This window comes from Physeter macrocephalus, chromosome 16 (assembly GCF_002837175.3).
Source record: "Physeter macrocephalus isolate SW-GA chromosome 16, ASM283717v5, whole genome shotgun sequence".
NCBI lineage: Eukaryota > Metazoa > Chordata > Mammalia > Artiodactyla > Physeteridae > Physeter > Physeter macrocephalus.
The window spans coordinates 15,331,503-15,353,564 of record NC_041229.1 but is presented as its reverse complement, the minus strand read 5'-3'; the positions used below and the strand labels follow the sequence as shown (position 1 = coordinate 15,353,564).

Sequence of the window (22,062 nt, the reverse complement as noted above, 5' to 3'; positions counted from 1 at the left end):
GTTTTCCCAGCACCACTTATTGAAGAGGCTCTCTTTTCTCCAGTCTATACTCTTGCCTCCTTTATCAAAGATAAGGTGACCATATGTGCGTGGGTTTATCTCTGGGCTTTCTATCCTGTTCCACTGATCTGCATTTCTGTTTTTGTGCCACTGTCTTGATTACTGTAGCTTTCCAACATTTACTTTTGAATATAAAACCCTAACATTTTTTTAACTCCTCTAGCATTATTTATATTAGCAAAGGATCAGAAATAACTCAAATAGTCATCTACTAGGGGACTAACTAAAAAAATATATGATACGTCTTTTCATGGGAATACTGTGTAGCATTTTTTTTAATTAGAAAGCTCCTTATATAGCTACATGTAATAATCCTTAAGATATAATAGTGAAAAAAGATGCAGATCAGTGAGTATAATTTACTACAATTTGTTTTAAAAGAGGGGGTACAGTAAATAGATACACACATTTACTTATAAACACATAAAATATCACAGGATATATGACACTGATAATACTGACTATGTAGGAAGGGGATCTGGATCGCCATGGGGTATGTGCAGACAGAAAACTTTTCTCTGTATTTCACTCTTTTGTAGCTTTAAAATTTTTGAAACCCTAGCCCCTAGATGGGGTAGGAAAATCATCTCTTCATACAACTATAAACCTGAGAAATAATATGGACCATTAATGAGGATGACAGCATATCTGACAATTCATTTCCTGGGCCAGCCTCAACATCAAAATTACCACCACCTAAAACAAACTGTTCCCTTCCATGATCTCATTCCATCAAGTGACCAGAGTTAATTTATTCCTTCTAGTCAAACTTCCTGACTTGCTAATTATATATCCATGTGCTATGCATTTCCACACTCAACGCTATTTATAAACTCTTAAAATTTATTGTCTTAAGGGATCTACTGCAAGTCTTAGAAAGGCCCTCTGAACCATAACATTTTCCACCTTCAAGCCTGGTCAAGGATCATTCCAATGCTAACTTTTCTGAACCAAAGACTGAGTTCTTCCTCTTAACTACTCAAGGTTCACCACAGGATCCAAGCAAATCACTAATTTGAGTCTCTATGGTTAGATGACTCTACTGACCATCCCTCTACTCAGAGAAGAGTAGATTATGTTAATTTCCTCTAATCTGGCAGAAAAACACTCCTTCCAAACCTTGCAAAATAACTCTTCCAGGGCGATAAATAAAATGTATGGAGGCAACATCCTCCCAAACCTAAATTGTAAACAACATTGCCTTAAACATGACTTTAGTCATGCTGGAATGACATCACAGGAGCTAAAACACTGTTCAAAACAGCAGCAAGTGCTACCTCCATTCTTTCTGTCCTATGCCAAGCAGGGTATTTTTGGACCTAGCCTATGAAGCAGCACTCTGTTGATTATGAGCTCCATCCTCTGAATTCCTTTCACATTCAACCTTGGTTTTCACTTTTCTGGCACAGCGCTCCAAAACCTCAATGCAATACAGAATGAAATGCTGGGTTACTTTAGCGCCAAAAGGTCAAGCCTCCAAAAGCTTTCTAATTAGGAAACCTCTTCAGTGAAAGCATATAGAAATGTGCTGACTCCTTTTCCCTTCTCTCTTTTTCCAACAGCTATTTGCTTTCTCCGGAGCAAATCTTCAAACACAAAAGCCAACCATCTAGCAAAGCTCAAATACAGACAGGTGTTTTGCAAGCACAGTTAAATCTCAGGAGTAACTGATCAACACGAGATAACATCTATTAACAAGGTGCTTATTGGTGTGCTGGGACAGTTAACTGCCTAAAAATCTCTCAGTTAAGACTAGCATTGAGATAAACGAGGAATACAACTAAAAGAAAAAGTAAGCCCACTTTCCACCAACAGAAAACTCGCGAAAGAAAGAATCACGTTAAGTCAACTAGTCCTGCCACACAAAAACACTTTATTCCAGGGTTATTTTCAGTGATACTTAATTCCATGGTGGAGACTAAGGACTGTAAACAAACCTTTTTGAGTATTTTTCTATTTTAATTCTACTAAAGTCCATGGTTAGGCTTATTAAGAAAAAGTCTGAGAGAGTATAACAAAACCATTGTTGTTTTTTTTTAACAAAATGGGTACTCATCTGAAAATATATTTGTAAATTAGCAGTTATTTAGAATTAAGAGTTTTGTTGAAGCACTCTAGAATAATGTTCCAACTGAAAAGAAAGCAAGGATCTTATCACAACAGGTATGCCCTGTTCCATTAGCTCTGTTCCCCAAACATCAAGTTTCTCTGCTTTAAACTTCTTTAATACTCACAAGACCCTAAAGTTGGTTCCTGCATGAGACAGACATGACAGAAGATCCCAAGAGAATGCTAATTTCAGACTGTAAGAATTTCTAATGTTTAAGAGAGAAAAGAAGGCTAAAGAAAAAGAAGTGATTATGTAGCAATGTTACCTGGGCTTTGCCCGTGTCATATCCGAATCGATTTACTGCACACCACAGGAGGTAAACAAGTCAAGCACAGGTCACTAAATCAATCAAGGTCACTAAACTGAATTCTGTATAGCACTTTTAAGTAGTATCTGCTTCACTATGGGCTTTGACTTCAGCTGGGTGCCAGCGCAATTTCTTGATGCCTTTTCTGCCACCTACCCTCTCTCTCTGTATTCTGCATGAAAAGACTGTGAGGAAAATGTTTTTTCTAGAGATACCCAAGATTATAAAATGAAGTGTTTTTTTTTTTTAAAGACACTTAGGATGTCAAGCCAGAACGAGGTATGTCATATCCTAGAAAGGCTCTTCAACAAGTAACACTCCCAGATCATTTCTACTTTGCAGGCTCTCAGAATGCATTAAATGTTTCATAAGTTAAATGAATGTTTTCTAAGTGAGAGCAAGCAGTTTTACTAAAGGAGATTACAGTGCTTCCCAAACTGGTATTATATTTAAGAATGTTTGAGGCTGGCCTTCCAAATATACTTTAAGTACTATAAAGCTATAATAATTAAAGCTGTACAGTATCGAAGCAAGTAAAGAGAGCACAATCAATGGATTAAAAGAGTTCAGAAATGTACCCAAGTATCTGGAGATTTTGTAGACAAAGTAGCTTTTTAAATCAAGAGGGAAAAGATGGATTATTTAATAATATTGTGTTGGGACAGACAACAAACTAGACATCTGGGGAAAAAGATAGATTCATTCACTCAATAAATGGAGGGCCTATTACCGGCAAGCACTGTGCTAGATACTGAAAATAACAACAAGGGAAAAACTGCACAATCCATTGCCCTCAAGGAGCTTCCAGTCAAGGGGAAGAAGAAAGCCATTAATAACCACAAAAATGAATGTAAACCTACAACTCCAATAAATTACACAACTGATTCCCTTCTCACCTGGTTTAAACCAAAATGCATTCCAGGGCTTCCCTGGTGGCGCAGTTGTTGGGAGCCCGCCTGCCGATGCAGGGGACACAGGTTCGTGCCCCGGTCTGGGAAGATCCCACATGCCGCGGAGCGGCTGGGCCCGTGAGCCATGGCCGCTGAGCCTGCGCGTCTGGAGCCTGTGCTCCTCAACGGGAGAGGCCACAACAGTGAGAGGCCCGCATACCGCAAAACAAAACAAAACAAAACAAAACAATGCATTCCACATGAAACAAAGATCTAATTTTAAAAACAAAACCATAAAAATACTTGAAGAAAACATGGGTAAATATTTTTATAGGATTAGGATGAGGAAGAAAACTGAGAAACCTTAAAGTAAAAAACAAAAAAATCTGACTACATGAAAATGTTTACATTTTATAGTAAAAAAAAAAATACACATACACTGTCGAGACAAACACAGAAACATATCTATAATATTTTAATAGGCAACTAATTTCCCTAATATTCAAAAAGCTATGCACATTAATGAGAAAAAGCCAAAAAGCCCAAAAGAAAAATAGACAGGACACAGATAATTCCAAGAAAAAATATGAATAGCCAATAGACAAATGATAATCAAATTCACTAATAAATAACTAGAAACTAAGATGACATTTTCTCACCTGTCAGACTGACTCCCTAAAAAGATGGTTGGTTGCCAATGTTTAAAGAGCAGAGGAGCACTGTCATACACTCTCAGCTGAGTGAATTAGCTTGGCCTTTCTTGGAGGGCAATTTAGCAAGTTATAAAATTTTAAGCACTCATACTTTGACTAAGGCATTCCACCTCTAGTGAATTATTCTATTAAATTACTGAGAAAATGAAGAACTTAGTTTCTAACATTGTATATATCATAATGGAAAAGAACACATAACTTTTGGGAGGTTTACTCTAGGTTGGACCTAATAAAACACTTGTATTTTTTTTTTTTTTTAGTTGTGGCTCGCAGGCTCTAGAGCACAGGCTCAGTAGTTGTGGAGCATGGGCTTAGCTGTTCTGTGGCATGTGGGATCTTCCTGGACCAGGGATCGAACCCATGTCCCCTGTATTGGCAGGCGGATTCTTAACCACTGCACCACCAAAGAAGCCCTTTTTTTTTTTTTTTTTAATTTATCTCTTTATTTATTTATTTGGCTACAGAAGATCTTCGTTGCAGCACGCGGGATCTTTAGTTGTGGCATGAGGGAATCTTTTAGTTGCGGCATGTGGGATCTAGTTCCCTGACCAGGGATTAAACCCAGGCCCCCTGCATTGGGAGCACAGAGTCTTAACCACTGAACCACCAGGGAAGTCCCCAAAACACTTGTATTTTAAAAAATTAAATTAAATCTGAGATTTATGAGTCTTCTGAATAATAAACAGTGCAAAAGCAAATAGAAAACTAGCACAAGCATACAAATATAAATGTGCAAAAACTGTGACATATAATTTGAAATAAAAAAATAAAAGCCAGAAACAACCCTAAACCTATCAATAGGGCACTACTTAAATAAATTATAGTATATCCATAAAATGGAATACTCTGATGCATTAAAAAGATTGAGACTAGAGCAAAATGTATTGATGTGATAGAATGTGGAGATATATTATTAAAATAAAAAATGCGTAGTAAAACTACTATATATAAACAACAAAGACCTGTGTAGCACAGGGAACTATATTCAATACCTAGTAATAACCTATAATGGAAAAGAAGATATACATATATACTACTGAATCACTTTGTTATACACCTGAAACTAACACAACATTGTAAATCAACTATACTCCAATTTAAAAAACAAAAAACCAAATAGCGAAGAAAACATTGGCAGTACATTCTTTGACATTGATCTTAGTAATATTTTTTTAATATGTCTCTTCAGGCAAGGAAGCAAAAATAAATAAGTAAATGAGACTACATCAAACTAAAAAGCTTTTGCATAGTGAAGGAAACCATCAGCAAAATGAAAAGGCCACCTACTGAACTGGGAGAAGATATTTGCAAATGATATACCCAATTAATATTTGATTAATATCCAAAATATACAAAGAACTCATACAACTCAACATAAAGAAAACAAACAACCCAATTAAAAAATGGGCAGAGGATCTGAATAGACATTTTTCCAAAGAAGACATACAGATGGCCAACAGTCACATGAAAAGATGCTCAACATCACTTATCATCAGGGAAATGAAAATCAAAACCACAGTGAGGGGCTTCCCTGGTGGCGCAGTGGTTGCGCGTCCGCCTGCCGATGGAGGGGACACAGGTTCGTGCCCCGAGTGAGATATCACTTCACACCTGTCAGAATGGCAGGTCAAAAAGACACGAATAACAAGTGTTGGCGAGGATGTGGAGAAAAGGGAACCTTCGTGCACTGTTGATGGGAATGTAAATTGGTGCAGCCACTATGGAAAACAGTATGGAGATGCCTCAAAAAATTAAAAAGAGAGCTACCATATGATCCAGCAATTCCATTCCTGGATATTTATCCAAAGAAAACAAAGCCACTAATTAGAAAAGATATAGGCCCCTGTGTTCACTGCAGCATTATTTACAATAGCCAAGATACGGAAGCAACCTAAGTGCCCATTAACAGATGAATGGATAAAGACGTGGCATACATATATATATATATATATATATATATATACATATACACACACACACAATGGGATATTATTACCCAGCCATAGAAAAGAATGAAATCCTGCCATTTATGACAACATGGATGGACCTAGAGGGCATTATGCCAAGTGAAATAAGTCAGACAGAGAAAGACCAATACTGTATGATTTCACTTACATGTGGAATCTTAAAAAATAAAACAAATGAATAAACATAACAAAATAGAAACAGAGTCATAGATACAGAGAACAAACAGGTGGTTGCCAGAGAGGAGGGTGGGTAGGGCAAGAAGAGAAATAGGTGAGGGAGATCAAGAGGTACAAACTTCCTGTTGCAAAATAAATGAGTCGCAAGTATGAAATGCACAGTGAGGGGAATACTATCAATAATTATGTAATATCTTTGTATGGTGACAGATCGTAACTAGACTTATCATGGTGATCATTTTGAAAGTACAGAAATAATGAACCACTATGTTGTGTAACAAGAACTAACACAGTATTGTAGGTCAATTGTACTTCAAAAACAAACAAACAAACAAACTCACAGAAAAAGAGATCAGATTTGTGGTTACCAGAGACAGGGGTAGGGGGAGGAGGAACTGGATGAAGGGAGTCAAAGCTACAAATTTCCGGGCTTCCCTGGGGGCGCAGTGGTTGAGAGTCCGCCTGCCAATGCAGGGGACGTGGGTTCGAGCCCTGGTCTGGGAAGATCCCACATGCCGCAGAGCAACTAAGCCTGTGCACCACAACTACTGAGCCCGCGCTCTAGAGCCTGTGAGCCCCAACTACTGAGCCCACGTGCTACTGAAGCCCGCGTGCCTAGAGCCTGTGCTCCATGACAATAGAAGCCACCTCAATGAGAATCCCGCACACAGCGAAGAAGAGTAGCCCCTGATCGCCACAACTAGAGAAAGCCCGCGCACAGCAATGAAGACCCAACGCAGCCAAAAATAAATAAATTAATTTTAAAAATAAATAAATAAAAATAAAATAAAATAAAATGGATTGTGGGGACTCCCCAGGTCATCCAGTGGTTGTGAATCACCTTCCAATGCAGGGGACACGGATTGGATCCCTGGTCAGGGAACTAAGATCCCACATGCTTCAGGGCAACTAAGCCCAAGCACTGCAACTACTGAGCCCGCATGCTCTAGAGCCCATGCACTACAACTAGAGAGCCCGCGTTCCGCAACTACTGAGCCCACATGCTCTGGAGCCCGAGCGCCACAACAAGAGAGATGCCCGCATGCTGCAACTAAGACCCATCGAGCCAAATAAATAAATATTTTTTAAAAATAAAAAATAAAATGGATTGTGGTGGGGAATTCCCTGGAGGTCCAGTGGTTAGGACTCTGCGCTTTCACTGCTGGGGCCCGGGTTTGATCCCTGGTCAGGGAACTAAAATCCCGCAAAACGCGCAGCACAACCAAAAAAGGAAAAAAAAAAAGGATTGTGGTGATGGTTGCACAACTCTGTGAATATACTAAAAACACTGAATTGGGTGGATTGTACGGTATGGGAATTATATCTCAATACAGCTGTTGAAAAAATATATACATTAAAAAGAAACTGGGGCTTCCCTGGTGGCGCAGTGGTTGAGAGTCCGCCTGCCAATGCAGGGGACACGGGTTCGTGTCCCGGTCCGGGAGGATCCCGCATGCCACGGAGCAGCTGGGCCCGTGAGCCACGGCCGCTGAGCCTGCGCATCCGGAGCCTGTGCTCCGCAACAGGAGAGGCCACAGCAGTGAGAGGCCCACGCACCGCAAGACAAAACAAAAACAAAAACAAAAAAGAAACTGGAAGGGACTTCCCTGGTGGCGCAGTGGTTAAGAATCCGCCTGCCAATGCAGGGGACACCAGTTCAAGCCCTGGTCTGGGAAGATTCCACATGCCGCAGACCACCTAAGCCCTTGCGCCACAACTACTGAGCCTGCATTCTAGATAGAGCCCGTGTTCCACAAGAGAAGCCACCACACTGAGAAGCCCCCGCACTGAGAAGCCCGCACACCACAACGAAGAGTAGCCCCCGCTCACCACAACTAGAGAAAGCCCACGTACAACAACGAAGACCCAGTGCAGCCAAAAAATTAATTAATTAATTATTTTTTAAAAAAAGAAAGAAACTGGAAGCCCTATGGGGTTTAGTGACCTGCCCAAAGAAAGCTGCCAGGCTAGTAAAAACTGAGACATGAAACACGTGCCCTGACTCCCACAGCGATGCTCAGTGCATCACTTAGACTGCCTCGAGCTGCTCTGATGGGCCAAAAAGGTTCCCCAAAGACTGGAAAAGCAGAAAACACTGCTACCAGCATAAGGAAAGGAAGAGAAATTTAGGTAACACAACTGAAATGTTGTTTTCAAATTTTAATGTGACTCCAAAATTGATTCTTGGCCTAAAAATCCAGAAACCATTGATAGAATAGGTTGTGACTTAGTAAAACAGTACCCCTTTTACTAAGAGCTCAACCAGAGCAGGGCACGGGATGCAGCTGCTGGCTGAAAAGGAAGAAGGAAAACGAGATGAGAAGAGGCAGCAGGCTGAAATCACCGGCCACTCTTCTGCATATGTCAGAGGCCAATGGCTAACAATGCTTCAACCAAGTTTTTTTCTTGAGGACTGTGAAATCCTGTACCAAGATCCGAAAGTATCATCTCAAAACTGAATTACCTCCCAGAATTACTATACACATATAAGATATTTAGGAATAAAAAATAAACATGGTATCTCTGCAGCTGACTTGGACACAAAGATCACTGCTGGAATACAACTGCCCCATTTGACTAGAATAACAATATCACTGTTGATGTAGAAATGGAAAGTAAGCCAAGAACATACAACCACTAAAAACATTATTTTGAGGGTTTAAAAAAATGAGCTACCAAGAAACCTCATCTATTGTCAGAACACTGCTTATGCAACACCAGAACATTTTGACAGAAGGAAAGGACAACAGCAGGCAGGAAGCAGAAAGAAAGAAGTAAGAAACCCTGCAGGTGCCCAGCTAATCCTAATAAGAAACACACAGCTCTACTCCTGCCTTCCACAATAACAATAATCCTGGTTCCCTGTGGTATACGAACCAAGATTTCTTTTGCCAGGAACAGAAAACAACTTACTACATGAAAATGTCAACTTGCTCCATGGAACACCACACTGGCAGTGAACAGATATAAACCTTTCAAACTACAAAGTTTTGGCTGTTTCCTCAACCAAATTTTTAACATCACTGGCCTATTGTCAAATTCAGTCCAGTTCATGCAAACTCTAACACAAGTGGACAAAAATACTATGCTGAAGTATACACTATAAATAAAAAACACTATAAAATACCTTGTCCTCAAATTTCTAACAATTTGGCTTACTTATAATTATAAAATTAATGTAGAAGTTCTCTTAACCCACCACCTCTCAACCAACCTGCCGAAATAACTGATGCTTCCCCTTTCCTCTGTAAAACAACTGGGGCCCCAGCATGCAAGCTGGCCCCAATTAATAGCCACTCCCTCTACTCAGGGATATTTCTGCTCCCATCCATTAAGTTGCACGCTTACCAAGAATTAACTGGTTTTCCCCAAACCTATTTATACCAGTTGTTTTTGTTATTATAGTAATGCAGTCTAATTATCTATGTAAACGGATGAGAAATCTGGGAGAAAAGAAAGACATGTTTCTTTGAAAACTAAGTTGAATGCTTAAAATGACTTGGTAAAGTCAAATTAGATGTGGATAAGACAAGTGTAAAAGACTAGGGGGAGAGAATCAAGAACTCAAGAGAGATTCTGTACTCATATTGCTTCCCAAATGCCTTTAAATTCCTACTCTGCTTTAAAAAAGCAATACAAAACTGGAAATCATAGATGATGAACTATGGGTATGTTTAACACAAACATGATGAAGAACTTCAATCAGGACATCAATATACAGAGAAAGGTCTACATCTAAGATTAGCGAATATGTTTCTTACACAAATTGCAAAGAAAAAGAAAAGGAGGGGAAATCTATAGAGCAAAACAAACGATTTTTTTAATACAAAGCTTAAGGCACATCAACCAATTATAATGTATGGACTTTATTTAGACCCTGATTCAAACAAACAAGTGGTTAAAAAAAGAAAAAATATATATATATGTGTACACATATATATACATATATATGACAATCAGAGAAACTTTAACACTAATTTGATACTTAATGACATTAGAGAATTATTGTTAATTGTTTTAGGTAGGATAATGGTACTGTGGTTATGTTTTTTGAGAAACAATCCTAGCCTATTTAGAGATACATGCCAAAATATTCACAGATGAAATAAGATTCTGGGAATTGCTTCAAAATAAACTAGGGAGAAAAGAGAAGCTGGAAGTGATATGGGTGAAAGATTGGCCATGAGGTAATAACTGCTTATGCTGGGTGACAGGTCGATGGGGGTTCATTATATCATTCTTTTTAATTCTGCTTATGTTTGAAATTTTCCATAATAAACACTTTTTGAAAAAGATTAGTGGATTAATGCATATTCACATTTTAAATTAAAATAAAATATTAAAAGTATATATGCATCATTATTTCTGATTTCCCTGCTTCATTCATTTCTTTCCCCTAATTAACTAAGCAAATCATAACCCAAACTGACTGTATAAAAGGCCTTCTACTGGAGACAAAAGAAAAGAGCATATTGTCAGATGCCTAAAATACAGCAGTGGTAACCCTCAAATATTCTAAGAACAATATTCCACATGACCCAATTACCCTTGAAAACCTCTTAAATAACGCATAAAGTACAGTGTGTAAAGTAAATACAAACAAAATAGGACTGGTGTATCACCACATTTATTCACATAATTATTTCCTTTACAATTTCCTCACCATCTTTTTACCATTAAAAAAAGAGAGGAGTAATTTACAACCTTCATCAATCTCTGAAATTCTCACTCAGGTTTACCGAAGGATAGTTATTTAAAAATCAAAGATTCAGGTAATCAGAGTCTTTCTCATTAACCTTTCTTCTCTCCTTCAGCAATTTCTCCATTTTAAGTTTATGTCTCTTTGTGAAAGACCAGGAGAGAATGATGATTCATAAAAAACAACTGAAAAGGTTAGAGTCACACTTAACTCTTTTCATTCCTCATCCAGGTTTGGTTCAGGGAAGGAAAGATTAGGCAGCTGCTCCAGCCCTCTTTAATGTGTCCCATACCTACTGCCCTAGGTTTAGAGGTGCAGCAGGGACTTAAAAGCCCTACACTCCCAAACCAAGGAGGGCAGAAGCGGAGACAAAATTAAAAAAGAAGACTTCATTCACTTCTGGGAAGCTAAACCCTGGCACAACCTTTCTGGAAAGCAATGTGCCAATATATGAATCAGGTATCTTAAAAACATGTATACCCTCTGACCCAATAATTTCACATCCAACAATCTATCCTGAGAAAAAATCAGAAATGCTTCAAAGATTCATGCACAAAAATGGTCATCACAGCAAATTTCTAACAGTGAAAAACTGGGAAGAACCTTGAATTATGAAAAAGGTTAAAAAAATAATGGCAGTCATACAACAGCAAAGTACACATCCATTAATATTGATGTTTACAAATAGTTTCAAATGATGAGAAAATGCTTATAATGATAAGGAGGGAAGAAATAAAATAGTATATCAATATGATCTCAATTACGTATTTTACAATATTAATAACTGTTGCCTCTGGGGGGCAGGATTATGGGTGATTTTTTTCCTTCTGCTTCTTTATAATTTTCTGAGTTTTCCCAATTATAATCAGAAAAAAATAGGGCAAGGTGGTAGAAGTGAGCCAGTAATAATAAGCAACTGGGTTGAAGTAAGAGAATTTATGCTCAAGACCTCTTGTATTCCTCCTCTATCAGGTCCTGGCTGCGAGCATTCAATTGCTCCTTTAACTTAACTCTTTGCCCACCCTGACAAGAATAACACTTATCCTCTTGTCTTCTAGTATCAGTAGCGGCTACTTTTTAACTACAAATGACAGAAAAAATACTATTTGAATGAATCCATTTAAGGTAAGGACCAATAAAAGTAACCCATTGAAATTAAGGACCAGTGACAGAAAAACAGTAGTTGTTTTACTCAGATCACTTAGTATAAAGAAAAGAACAAGTGGTAACTCCAACAAAGAGTGTGAAGTTATTTCAGGAAGTGCCAGCAGCCCAAGACAGCTTAGTGAGTCTGCAAAGAAGAGGTTCGGAGGCAGAAGAGGGAAAACAAGGCACTGGCTGACTATACTGACTGTACCCATGGGACCTTCTCAAGGAAGTAACCCACTGGGAGCGTGTATGTGTAAGAACCTTCTCCTTAAAATAAGGGACTTGAATTTAAATTGCAGGATTTACTTTAAATTATACTGAACTTCTTAATAATGGAAGTTTGAGATATGCCAAAAGTAACTTGCCCAGAAAGGCTGTGAAATCTCCTTACCTAGAGATTTGTGAGAAAAAGGTAGAATATTATTTTTCTTTAACATCTTAACTGGAGATAGAAAATTTCAATAATAAAATTCTAAGATGCATTAAGAGTATAAAAAGCAAACTCAGCTCCCACTTTTTTAAAAATATATTTATTCTTTTTTTTTTTTTTTTTTTTGTGGTACGCGGGCCTCTCACTCTTGTGGCCTCTCCCGTTGCGGAGCACAGGCTCCGGACGCGCAGGCTCAGCCGCCATGGCTCACGGGCCCAGCCGCTCCACGGCAATTTATTTTTGGCTGTGTTGGGTCTTCGTTGCTGGACGCAGGCTTTCTCTAGTTGCGGCGAACGGAGGCTACTCTCCGTTGCAGTGCACGGGCTTCTCATTGCGGTGGCTTCTCTTGTTGCGGAGCACGGGCTCTAGGCACGCGGGCTTCAGTAGTTGTGGCACGCGGGCTCAGTCGTTGTGGCTCACGGGCTCTAGAGCGCAGGCTCAGTAGTTGTGGCGCACGGGCTTAGTTGCTCCGCGGCATGTGGGATCTTCCCGGACCAGGGCTCGAACCCGTGTCCCCTGCATTGGCAGGCGGATTCTTAACCACTGCGCCACCAAGTAAGCCCCCATTTTTTTTTTTAATCCTTACATTCATTCACTAAATGAGTATTTACAGGCATTGTAGTAGGCACTGGGAATACAGCAGCAAACAATAGCTTAAAATCCCTGCCCACATGGAGCTGACATTAAATTATCACCCTGTGCCTCCTAACAAGCTTTAAAAGTTAGGTATTTTCTTCATTTTCTTTTTAAGTAAAATGATTTTTAAAAATTTCAAGCATGTCAAAACACTGCCAGAAAACAAATAGCACCTAGCATTTGGACTGATCCAGAGACGCCCTTAACAAATACTGGGGAAACAAGACTAAAAAACTGTGTGTCTGAGGCACTGGGGTGGCAGGCAGACAATTTCACTATATACAAGTTTGCACTTTTTGAATTTTGTGCCATATATCATTCATTCCTAGTTTTTGATAAACAATTTTTCAAAAGCTTATTGGCTGGCTGGCTGGAATGAATGAATGAAAAATTTCTTCTCCAAAAAATTCAGTCTCAAGAAATGTGGTTAGTTAACCTAAAATTTCACGTTCAATTCTTCTGGAGGGAGCAAAGAGAAGTAAAGCCTACTGCTGGTAAGCATGGGCTGGAGCTGAACTAGGCAGAAATTTGAGGATTTCTCAGAAATTCCTAATCAATACCTAAATATAGTTTAAGATAACTGGTCAAAAGTACCCAAATGAGTGAGCCCAGCCTACACAGGGGAGCTTAAACAGGCGATGGGTTTGCATCTCCTTCCTTTTCAGTTTCTGGGAAATGAGACTGAGTATTTACAATCTGATTCCTAACTCTCTGACAAGCTAAATTCTGAGAAGAAATACTTATCAGTGTGGCCAGAGACTCCTGGTCTACAGTGGATCACACACCTCTTGAAAAGAAATATGTTCTAACATAACTTCGCCACGGCTCATCCAACAGTTTTGTCCTTAGCTGATGGAATTTTACTCTGAACAGATCCAAAAGAAACCCTCTCAAGCTAATTCATCCAAGACTGTTGAGGGCGTCTCAGAGACATTGCCAGGCCATTATACACATTCCCATGGACAAAAGTCCATGGGAATGTATATAATTTTCATCCTCTGGATGTTATCAGTCATCCACAAGACAGCATGACTATACTATTATGCCAGAAGGGACCAAGCTACTATTATAAAGGAGGTAGGGACTCACCTGATGGGTGAGGTCATTCACCTGGGGACCAGGCCAAGCTCTTAGATCAGAAACTAGAACCACATAAGAGGAGCCCTAGATAAATGGTTCTCTTGGCCCTCACCTGCGTCATCAAGGTATGTATCTTGGTGACCAGTTCTCTTAATGAGTTATAAGATGGCACCATGCCCTAGAAACTGGTAGTGTTCTGGTAAATAAGGAATCCATCTAAGAAATGTACCTTCAAAGACAGACCAGACCAACCCAACAGAGCAAAAGTATAATTACTCATGTTCTCTGAGTGTGAGGGAGATATAGCAGCAAAAGCAAACTATATAAGGCAAACTGTGTTTATGGTCATTGCTTTTTCTGTGTTTCTTTCTCTTTTTACTTCCTTAGCATTTTGGCTTTTTTGACACCTCAGTCATGTCCAGGGAGCACCAAGGGGCATTTGAGTAGGAGATTGAAAGGCAAAGCAGTGTACCCATGGAGGACTGCAGGTTAAGTGACAGGGGTGATAGAATGAAACAATGCCAAAGGACAGGTTAAATACGGTGTTGGTATATCCCCTATTTGGAAAATTTTCCTCTCATCATGACTTCTCATCTTTGGAGTTTGTTTTAATAGAGAGGATAAATAATCTTAGACTTTAATTAGTAGGTGTATCTTGTTTCTCTAATGAAAGAGTAAGTATTCAGAGGGCAAGGGCAATGTTTTCTATGATTGGAGGAGTCAGGTTAGAGTTAACTAGGAGTAGGATACCTGGATTCTATTTCTACCTCCCTCACTAACTAGCTATAGGATTCTGGGCAAATGGGGGGTGGGAGAGATAAAGAAGAGAGCTGTGAGTCTAACAGATAATTGGTCTAAACTACTTTGATGGCTCCTAAAAGCCTGAGATTCTAAATTCCGTTAAGTCCATCGTTCTAAACTCTAGAAAAGAAAGAGTTGGAATAGAACATCTCTAAGATCTTTTTTTAAAATAAATTTATTTATTCATTCATTCATTTATTCTGTGTTGGGTCTTTGTTGATGTCCACTGGCTTTCTCTAGTTGCGGCAAGCGGGGGCTTCTCTTTGTTGTGGAGCACAGGCTCTAGGCATGCGGGCTTCAGTAGTTGTGGCACGTGGGCTCAGTAGTTGTGGCACATGGGCTCTAGAGCGCAGGCTCAGTAGTCGTGGCACACGGGCTTAGTTGATCCACGGCACGTGGGATCTTCCTGAACCAGGGATTGAACCCGTGTCCCCTGCATTGGCAGGCAGATTATGAACCACTGCGCCACCAGGGAAGTTCCCCAACATGAGTTTTAAAAACATAAATCAGATAATGTCAGTGCTCTGCTTTGATATCTTCTGAGGTCAGTCCCCTGTTTCATACCCAATTCCATAAAATGGCCTATAAGACCCATATGATCTGGCCCCCGTCTAACTTTCTGATCTCATTCCTTACCATCCTTTCTCTTGTTCACTAAGCTCTAGGCACTCTGACCTTGGGTCTAATCTTTGGACAAACCAAGTTCATTTCTACCCCAAGGCCGCTGCACGTGCCACTCCTTCTGCACTGAATATTCCATCTTCTGAATCTTCCCAAGCTGGCTCTTTCTCATCATTCAGTTGTCAGCTCAAATATCACCACCCTGGAAAGGCCTTCCAGCACCCTGCCCCAGACACTCTCTAGCCCATTTATTTTCTTCATAGTATTTGTCACTATATAAAGTTATTTGTTTACATGTTTCTTGCCTGTCTCCTCTCATCAGAAAATAAGTTCCAAGAAGGCAAGATTTTTTTTTCGCTTTTGTTTTTGGGGTACTCGAGAGCCAGAGTAGAACCTGACAAAAAATCTGCATTCAGTAAATATATGCTGAATGAATAAATGGACAAGGGAAAGGTTCCATCTCTGTGCAGGGAAGTTTTAGGTGTTTTTTTAGACTTACAAAGGCTCTGGTAAGAAGAGCACATTTCTTTTTCCTTCCAAAGCATCCATTTTGTTCTCTTTTATGCCAGGAACTAGAAAACATTAGCCAGATTGATGCTTGGAAAATGAAAACAGCACTTCTGGCACAGAAATAACTAGTCTGGGCACCTCTGGCTTGAGCCAGATCTATGACTTTCTAGGGAGCTGGCACCAAAGTCAGAATGTTAAAATAAACAGTTTTGATGCTGAAAGTGGAATACTGGTATTTTGACTCTGGAAAAACTAGTCCAAATCAGTCTTAGCTCTTCACAAAGTTTCAACAAACCTATCTCAAAATGAAGTTAGTTGTCTTTCAATAGTCATTTCTAGATTATCTAGGGATGGAACTATCCTCCTCAAATGTAACTAATATAAATCTTGCTTTCAATTTCTTTTTGACATAATTGTCTTTTCTATTTACTAATGAATCTTGTTTTCAGCCTTCTAACGAGCACAAGCATCATCCTTAGAAGTGAAAATAATACTACTGGCCACTTTGAGTTGTTCTCCTCGTGGAAATGAGTTTGCACCAAACCACACAGCACACAGATGTGTCCTGGCTCGTCAGTATTTGGAAGGGGGTCAGGGAGCAAAATGTTTTTTCTGTGTAATATCTAAAGTTAAGAATCCTGACCTTGGCCCTCTAAGTAGCACACACTGCACCCAAGTGCAAGTGTCTCCTTAAGCTTGTAGGAATATTTCTTCATATTCTCCATGAAATTTAAGGGAATCTCTGGAGAAAAGACTGCACTCAAACAAACTCTGTTCTGTCACCAATCTGACAAAGTGTAGCTACACAAACACCCTGAATATTCAAGGCAGCCCAAATAAAAGCCAGTGTTAGTCACAGTTTTCATTAGACAAGTCTCATAACTACTTAAAAAGTTTACTGGAAAACTATATTTTTAAATGTCAATCGCATGAAATTAGCCCATAGTCCACAGGAATTAGATCCACTCTCTCAAAGAGGCACGTGAAATAATAGCAAACTACTTTTTTAACCTGAAAGCAGTACATCATCAGGATGACATCTACCTATACTAAACAAATGGCACTCATGAACTGTTCCAAAGTGGTGAAAAGCAAACAAAGGGGACTATGTCTTACTCATTTTTGTTACTATTGCATCTGATGATGATGATGAAGAAGATGGTGATAACATTTACTATATACCTACTATGTGCCAGGTACATTTGTTGTAAGAGTTTCACATATATTATCTTATATAATCTTCATAACACCCAAACTTGTGAGGTAAGTACTATTGTTATCTCATTTCATAGATGAGGAAATCCAAGCACAGACAGGTTAAATTACCCAGCTATGAAGTAGCAGAGGATCCAAACCCAGGCAGTCTCATCCAAAGCTCAAGCTCTTACCACAAACCAATAAACAGGCAGGTGATATATCAATATATTTGTTAAAATACATTTTTAAAGTATTTGACCAATGGCTTTTATAGTCATGTATACTCTTTCTTTAAATGCATACAAAATATATCTACTCTTCGTTCCCATTCATCCAACCAGTGAAAGTATAATTAGGTACAGGAAACCAAATACGCAATTGAGAAGAGAAAATCTTTTCTTTTTTTTAAATCTCTTTAATATTTTATAGTGTCCTACCAAAAGAATAGGGCCAGAGAATCTCAGACCAAGGCTCCTCCAGAAAAGGGAACTCAAAGAAGGTAGGACAGGGCTTCCCTGCTGGCGCAGTGGTTGAGAGTCCGCCTGCCAATGCAGGGGACACGGGTTCGTACCCCGGTCCGGGAGGATCCCACATGCCGCGGAGCGGCTGGGCCCGTGAGCCATGGCCGCTGAGCCTGCGCGTCCGGAGCCTGTGCCCCGCAACGGGAGAGGCCACAACAGTGAGAGGCCCGCGTACCGCAAAAAAAAAAGAAGGTAGGACAAAGACAGCCAGGGTGAGCTGCTGACCAAAGTATGTCACAGATGAATATTCTCTCCTGTTAACTGTTCTGCAGTGACGCTCTAAGCACTGCAGTGCTGCCAATATTAAGTCTGAGCTCATGAATGCCGTGCTGCAAAAGTCACTAACAACCAAATAGGAAAATATTTCCCTTTCTCTACTGATTTTATTCATCCCAGAGTCCTGATCTAGGAGGTTTGAGAGTTAACAGAATTCGGGAAAGGGCCAGCTTTACCACGTATTGTTGGACGGAGCACAGTAGCTTAGTCAATAAATAAAGTTTACTTTAGCCTCTCAGTCCATGGAATAGGTAATGTGTGTACGAAAAGGTGACCATAAGTATTTCTCTGATGTTCAGAAAACACCTACTACCTAACCTCTTTCAGACAACACAAATATCATCTGAATTACCTAAGTGTGATGGTTATATATGGTTATAGGAAAAACCTAGACCATTCAGTGGCCTACAGGGAGAAAAAGGAGAAAGAAAAAAAATCATATACCTCCAAAAAACAAAACAAAAAAATGATGCATTCTGAAAAGAGATGGGGAAAAAAAATAGCTAGCTCTCTTTGGTTCCAAGTGACCTGACTGAAGAAGTAAGATAAACACTGCAGTGCATGGGAGAAAAATCTATCTACCTGAGTAACGGAACAGCAGCTTCTGCCACTGCCAATACCCAGGCACCTTCCTTGCCATTATATAACCAAACCATGGCCTCAATAGGCCATCATACTGTATGTCAACAGTTGTTAGACACATCTGAGCTGTCAGCATTTGAGAAACCTTTCCAAAGTGGATTCAGATAAGCATGAAGCAGGCCAAAATATGTTCATCATTTACTCAGAGCACATGACAGCTCCTTGTGAATTAAGCTTCACTCATGTCGTCAGAGTAATTTAAGCAGAGAAACACAGGGTGCCTATAACTGTAACTAGGAAATTGCACACCGCTACAGAAACACAAATGAGTGCTGGTGTGGTCCCGTCACACATGCAACTCATTGTCCTAGCCATTTCAGCCTCATTCAAGATTTGAATATTTCCATACACAGGAATTGCATAACTGCCCACCACAAATGATCAAAGAAAAAACCAACATAAACAGTGACACCCATTTATAAACAAGCTGATGTTTAAAATGCTGCAGTCCTAAAGGATACCAAGGACTTTGAGAAAAACTTAGAGACACACACACACACACACACACACACACGCACACACACGCACACACACACTGGAAAATTAGAAAGCGGGGAGACCAGCCATAATTAGCCACTGGCTTTGCTGACTACTGAAGATAGAAATGTCTCTATTATATATAAAGCCAAGAATCAACTGTTTGCAATTACATTTACAAAAACATTCAACCCTCTCTGTCACAGATTTTTTTAATCAATATTTTGGTGTATCCAAGGGCTGTAAAATACAAAATTCTTTAAATCAGAGATACCACAAACCAGGCAACCATTTAAGTTCACCGAGTCTGTCCCCCAGAGGTCAGAGCAAAATAATCACAGGAGCTCAACATGATTACTTAGGTGGGAGGGGGAGGCCGCGGAGAAAGGAAATACCAAAACAAGGAACAAGGCTCCAACAACTAGAGCTGTTTGTAAACATAAATTTGGCTTGGCTAACAGTAAACACAACTGGAAACACTCGGGGGGGCAGAGATGCACCAGAGTCTTGGCTCAGTCTACTCCCCGCCCGGGGGGCTGAGGGGAGCACCAGGAAACCTGGGACTTTGGGATCTCATTCAGCTCAGACCTGCACACTTGAGGCCCTCTGATAGACACTGACAAAAAGGCTGAAGGGGGCCCCCCAGAGGAAGTGAAACTGACCAATCAATTTTCCACAGCCACCCCCCAAAGCCACCCTGCTAAACAGGGCCCCTTACAGTCTGACAGAGAGGAGGGAAAAAGGGACTTCAGGTCATAAGTGAGCAGGAGACAAGGCAGAGGTAAGTCACTGCCTTCTGAAAGCAAGGGACTGCCATAAGAGCAGAAACAAGGTAGGTGACAAGAACCAGAGGCTAGGCTGAGGAGGTGAGGGGAATTGACGCGGCTTTGGTAGGAAGCAGCAGCAACTGTAGCAGTTCTTCATTAGTCAGGGTGAGGGAAACACAAATTGCAGCTTTAAATATAATGAATGACTACATCTAAAGTATTCAATCAAGTGAGAGACGGAGCAAAGAAAGAAATCCGGAGTACAAATGGGCTTGTGAGTCCTGTCAAAACCAAACAATTCCTCCTCGTGTCTTCGATTCCAATACTCCCGATGAAGAAGACCACAGGAAAGAGCTAACCATATTTCCTCCAAAAATGAATTTTCTATGTAAAATGTTAAATGTATATGGATATGCCTTCCTAATTGACCTTGCCCAATTTCACCACCACAGCTCCACAAATCCCTTGGGAACCAAAGGGCCCCATGAGTGTCTGGGTTCCTCACACACCTCCTCAGTCACCAGGCTCTCCCCTCACCACTGACAGCCCACCCTGGGCTCTATAAGGCCCACAGTTCTGGACCCTCCAACAACTAAATATAACCAGCAATCCAGCTCTCCCAAACTGTTTAACCCCTGAGTACCTAGGGCCACCACAAACCTGGGCCCCCCCGCAGACCTCTGTTCCCTGACTCCCTTCCTGCAGAAAAATAAAGTGCTTTTTTTCCTCCATTTTTCCCCGTTTTTTTCATCGCCTCCTCCAATAATCCTGTCTGTCCTCAGACTCCCATTCCCACCATCTATCAGTCTTGGACGATCAAATGCTGATTGGTGCCTCTGTCAAAAGGTACCAGGTCCCTCATACCTCCCAGTACCCTGTACCCACCACATACCCCTGGTACGTGCCCCAGCTATCCTCGTTCCCCTCATAACCCCACATCTGCGGGCTGCCGGTTTCACCCTTGTTTTCCCCCATCCTCCTGGTCCACATTTCTTATTCCCCTGCCCTCATTCCCTTAGGATTTCCTAACTGCTGGTTCCAGAGGCTTCTTAGCTTACTGTCTCCCGGCTCCGGGAGAGTTTCAAACCTCTTCTTTCCAATCACCCCTTCTACGACCCTCCGCACAGCCCAGGGAGCCTCCTCCCCATCCCCGGCTCCCTAGTTCCCCAGGTCCCCGCGCTCAGTGGCCCCCTGCGTCCCCTCTGCCGTGCAGTTACCCTCTCCCGGGTCCCCTGGTGTCCCCCACCTTCTGCTCGCCCTCTCCGCACTCTCGCCCGACAGCCCCCTACCCGTCTCCCCGGTCCCCAACGCTCTCCCGCGCCCCGCTCCCCGCGCCGACCCCTCAGCCTCGGTGTCGCGGGGCTCTCCTGCGCCCTCCGCACTCGGACGGTCCCGGGCCGCGCAGCCCCGCCGCCGCCCGGTCCCACCGCGCCACTACCTTGGCCTTGGTGACGAGGTGCGTGGCCCGCTTGACCACAGCGAAGTTGCCCTTGCCGATGGTGCGGTCGATCTCGTAGTAGCCGATGCGGGCAGGCACCGGCCCGCGGGAGGCCGGGGCTGAGGGACGCGGCGGGCCAGCCGCCGGGGGCACAGCAGCTGGGGCGGCCGGGGGCCCCGAGGCGGGCGGAGGCAGCAGGCGGCCCGCCGGCCCAGCTCCCCCCGCTCCGGCCCCGGCAGCCCCGCCAGCTCCGCTCGCCGCCGCCGCCGCCATCTTGTTGTGCAGTGAAACCTCCGGGGCCGCGGGGAGCCGGCGGGGGGGAGGGGGGGAAGGGGGCAGAGGGGCGGGAAAAGAGGTGGGGGGGAGCCGGGGGACGTCACTCCGGGAGGCGGAGCGCCCGCGCCGCCGGGACCTGGAGCCATGGCAACCGCTCGTCACGTGCCGACGCGCGTCACTGCCTAGCGCCATGGCAACCGTGACCTCACCGGCGAGCTCGACCTTCCCGCGTGGGCCCGGTTCCTCGGGTGTGGGCTCCCGGGTGCCCCCCTTCGGGGAGGAGACAGTGGGCACCGCAAGAGTGCCAGCAGGTTCCAA

At 41.8% G+C, this 22,062-nt stretch overlaps 1 protein-coding gene across 8 annotated transcripts in view; it reads right to left on the bottom strand.

Moving 5' to 3' along the window:
* SIK3 (SIK family kinase 3) overlaps positions 1 to 21,759 on the bottom strand; it is a 256,319-nt gene extending 234,560 nt beyond the window's left edge. For all 8 annotated transcript variants that reach the window (XR_003683519.2, XR_003683518.2, XR_008619560.1 and 5 more), the window contains exon 1: positions 21,469 to 21,759. Coding sequence is in view for 5 of the 8 variants with exons in the window: in XM_024131196.3 (XP_023986964.1) it covers positions 21,469 to 21,741 (273 nt within the window). In the remaining 3 variants the exon portion in view is untranslated. The remainder of the gene's footprint in view (positions 1 to 21,468) is intronic.
* Positions 21,760 to 22,062: the final 303 nt, after the last annotated feature.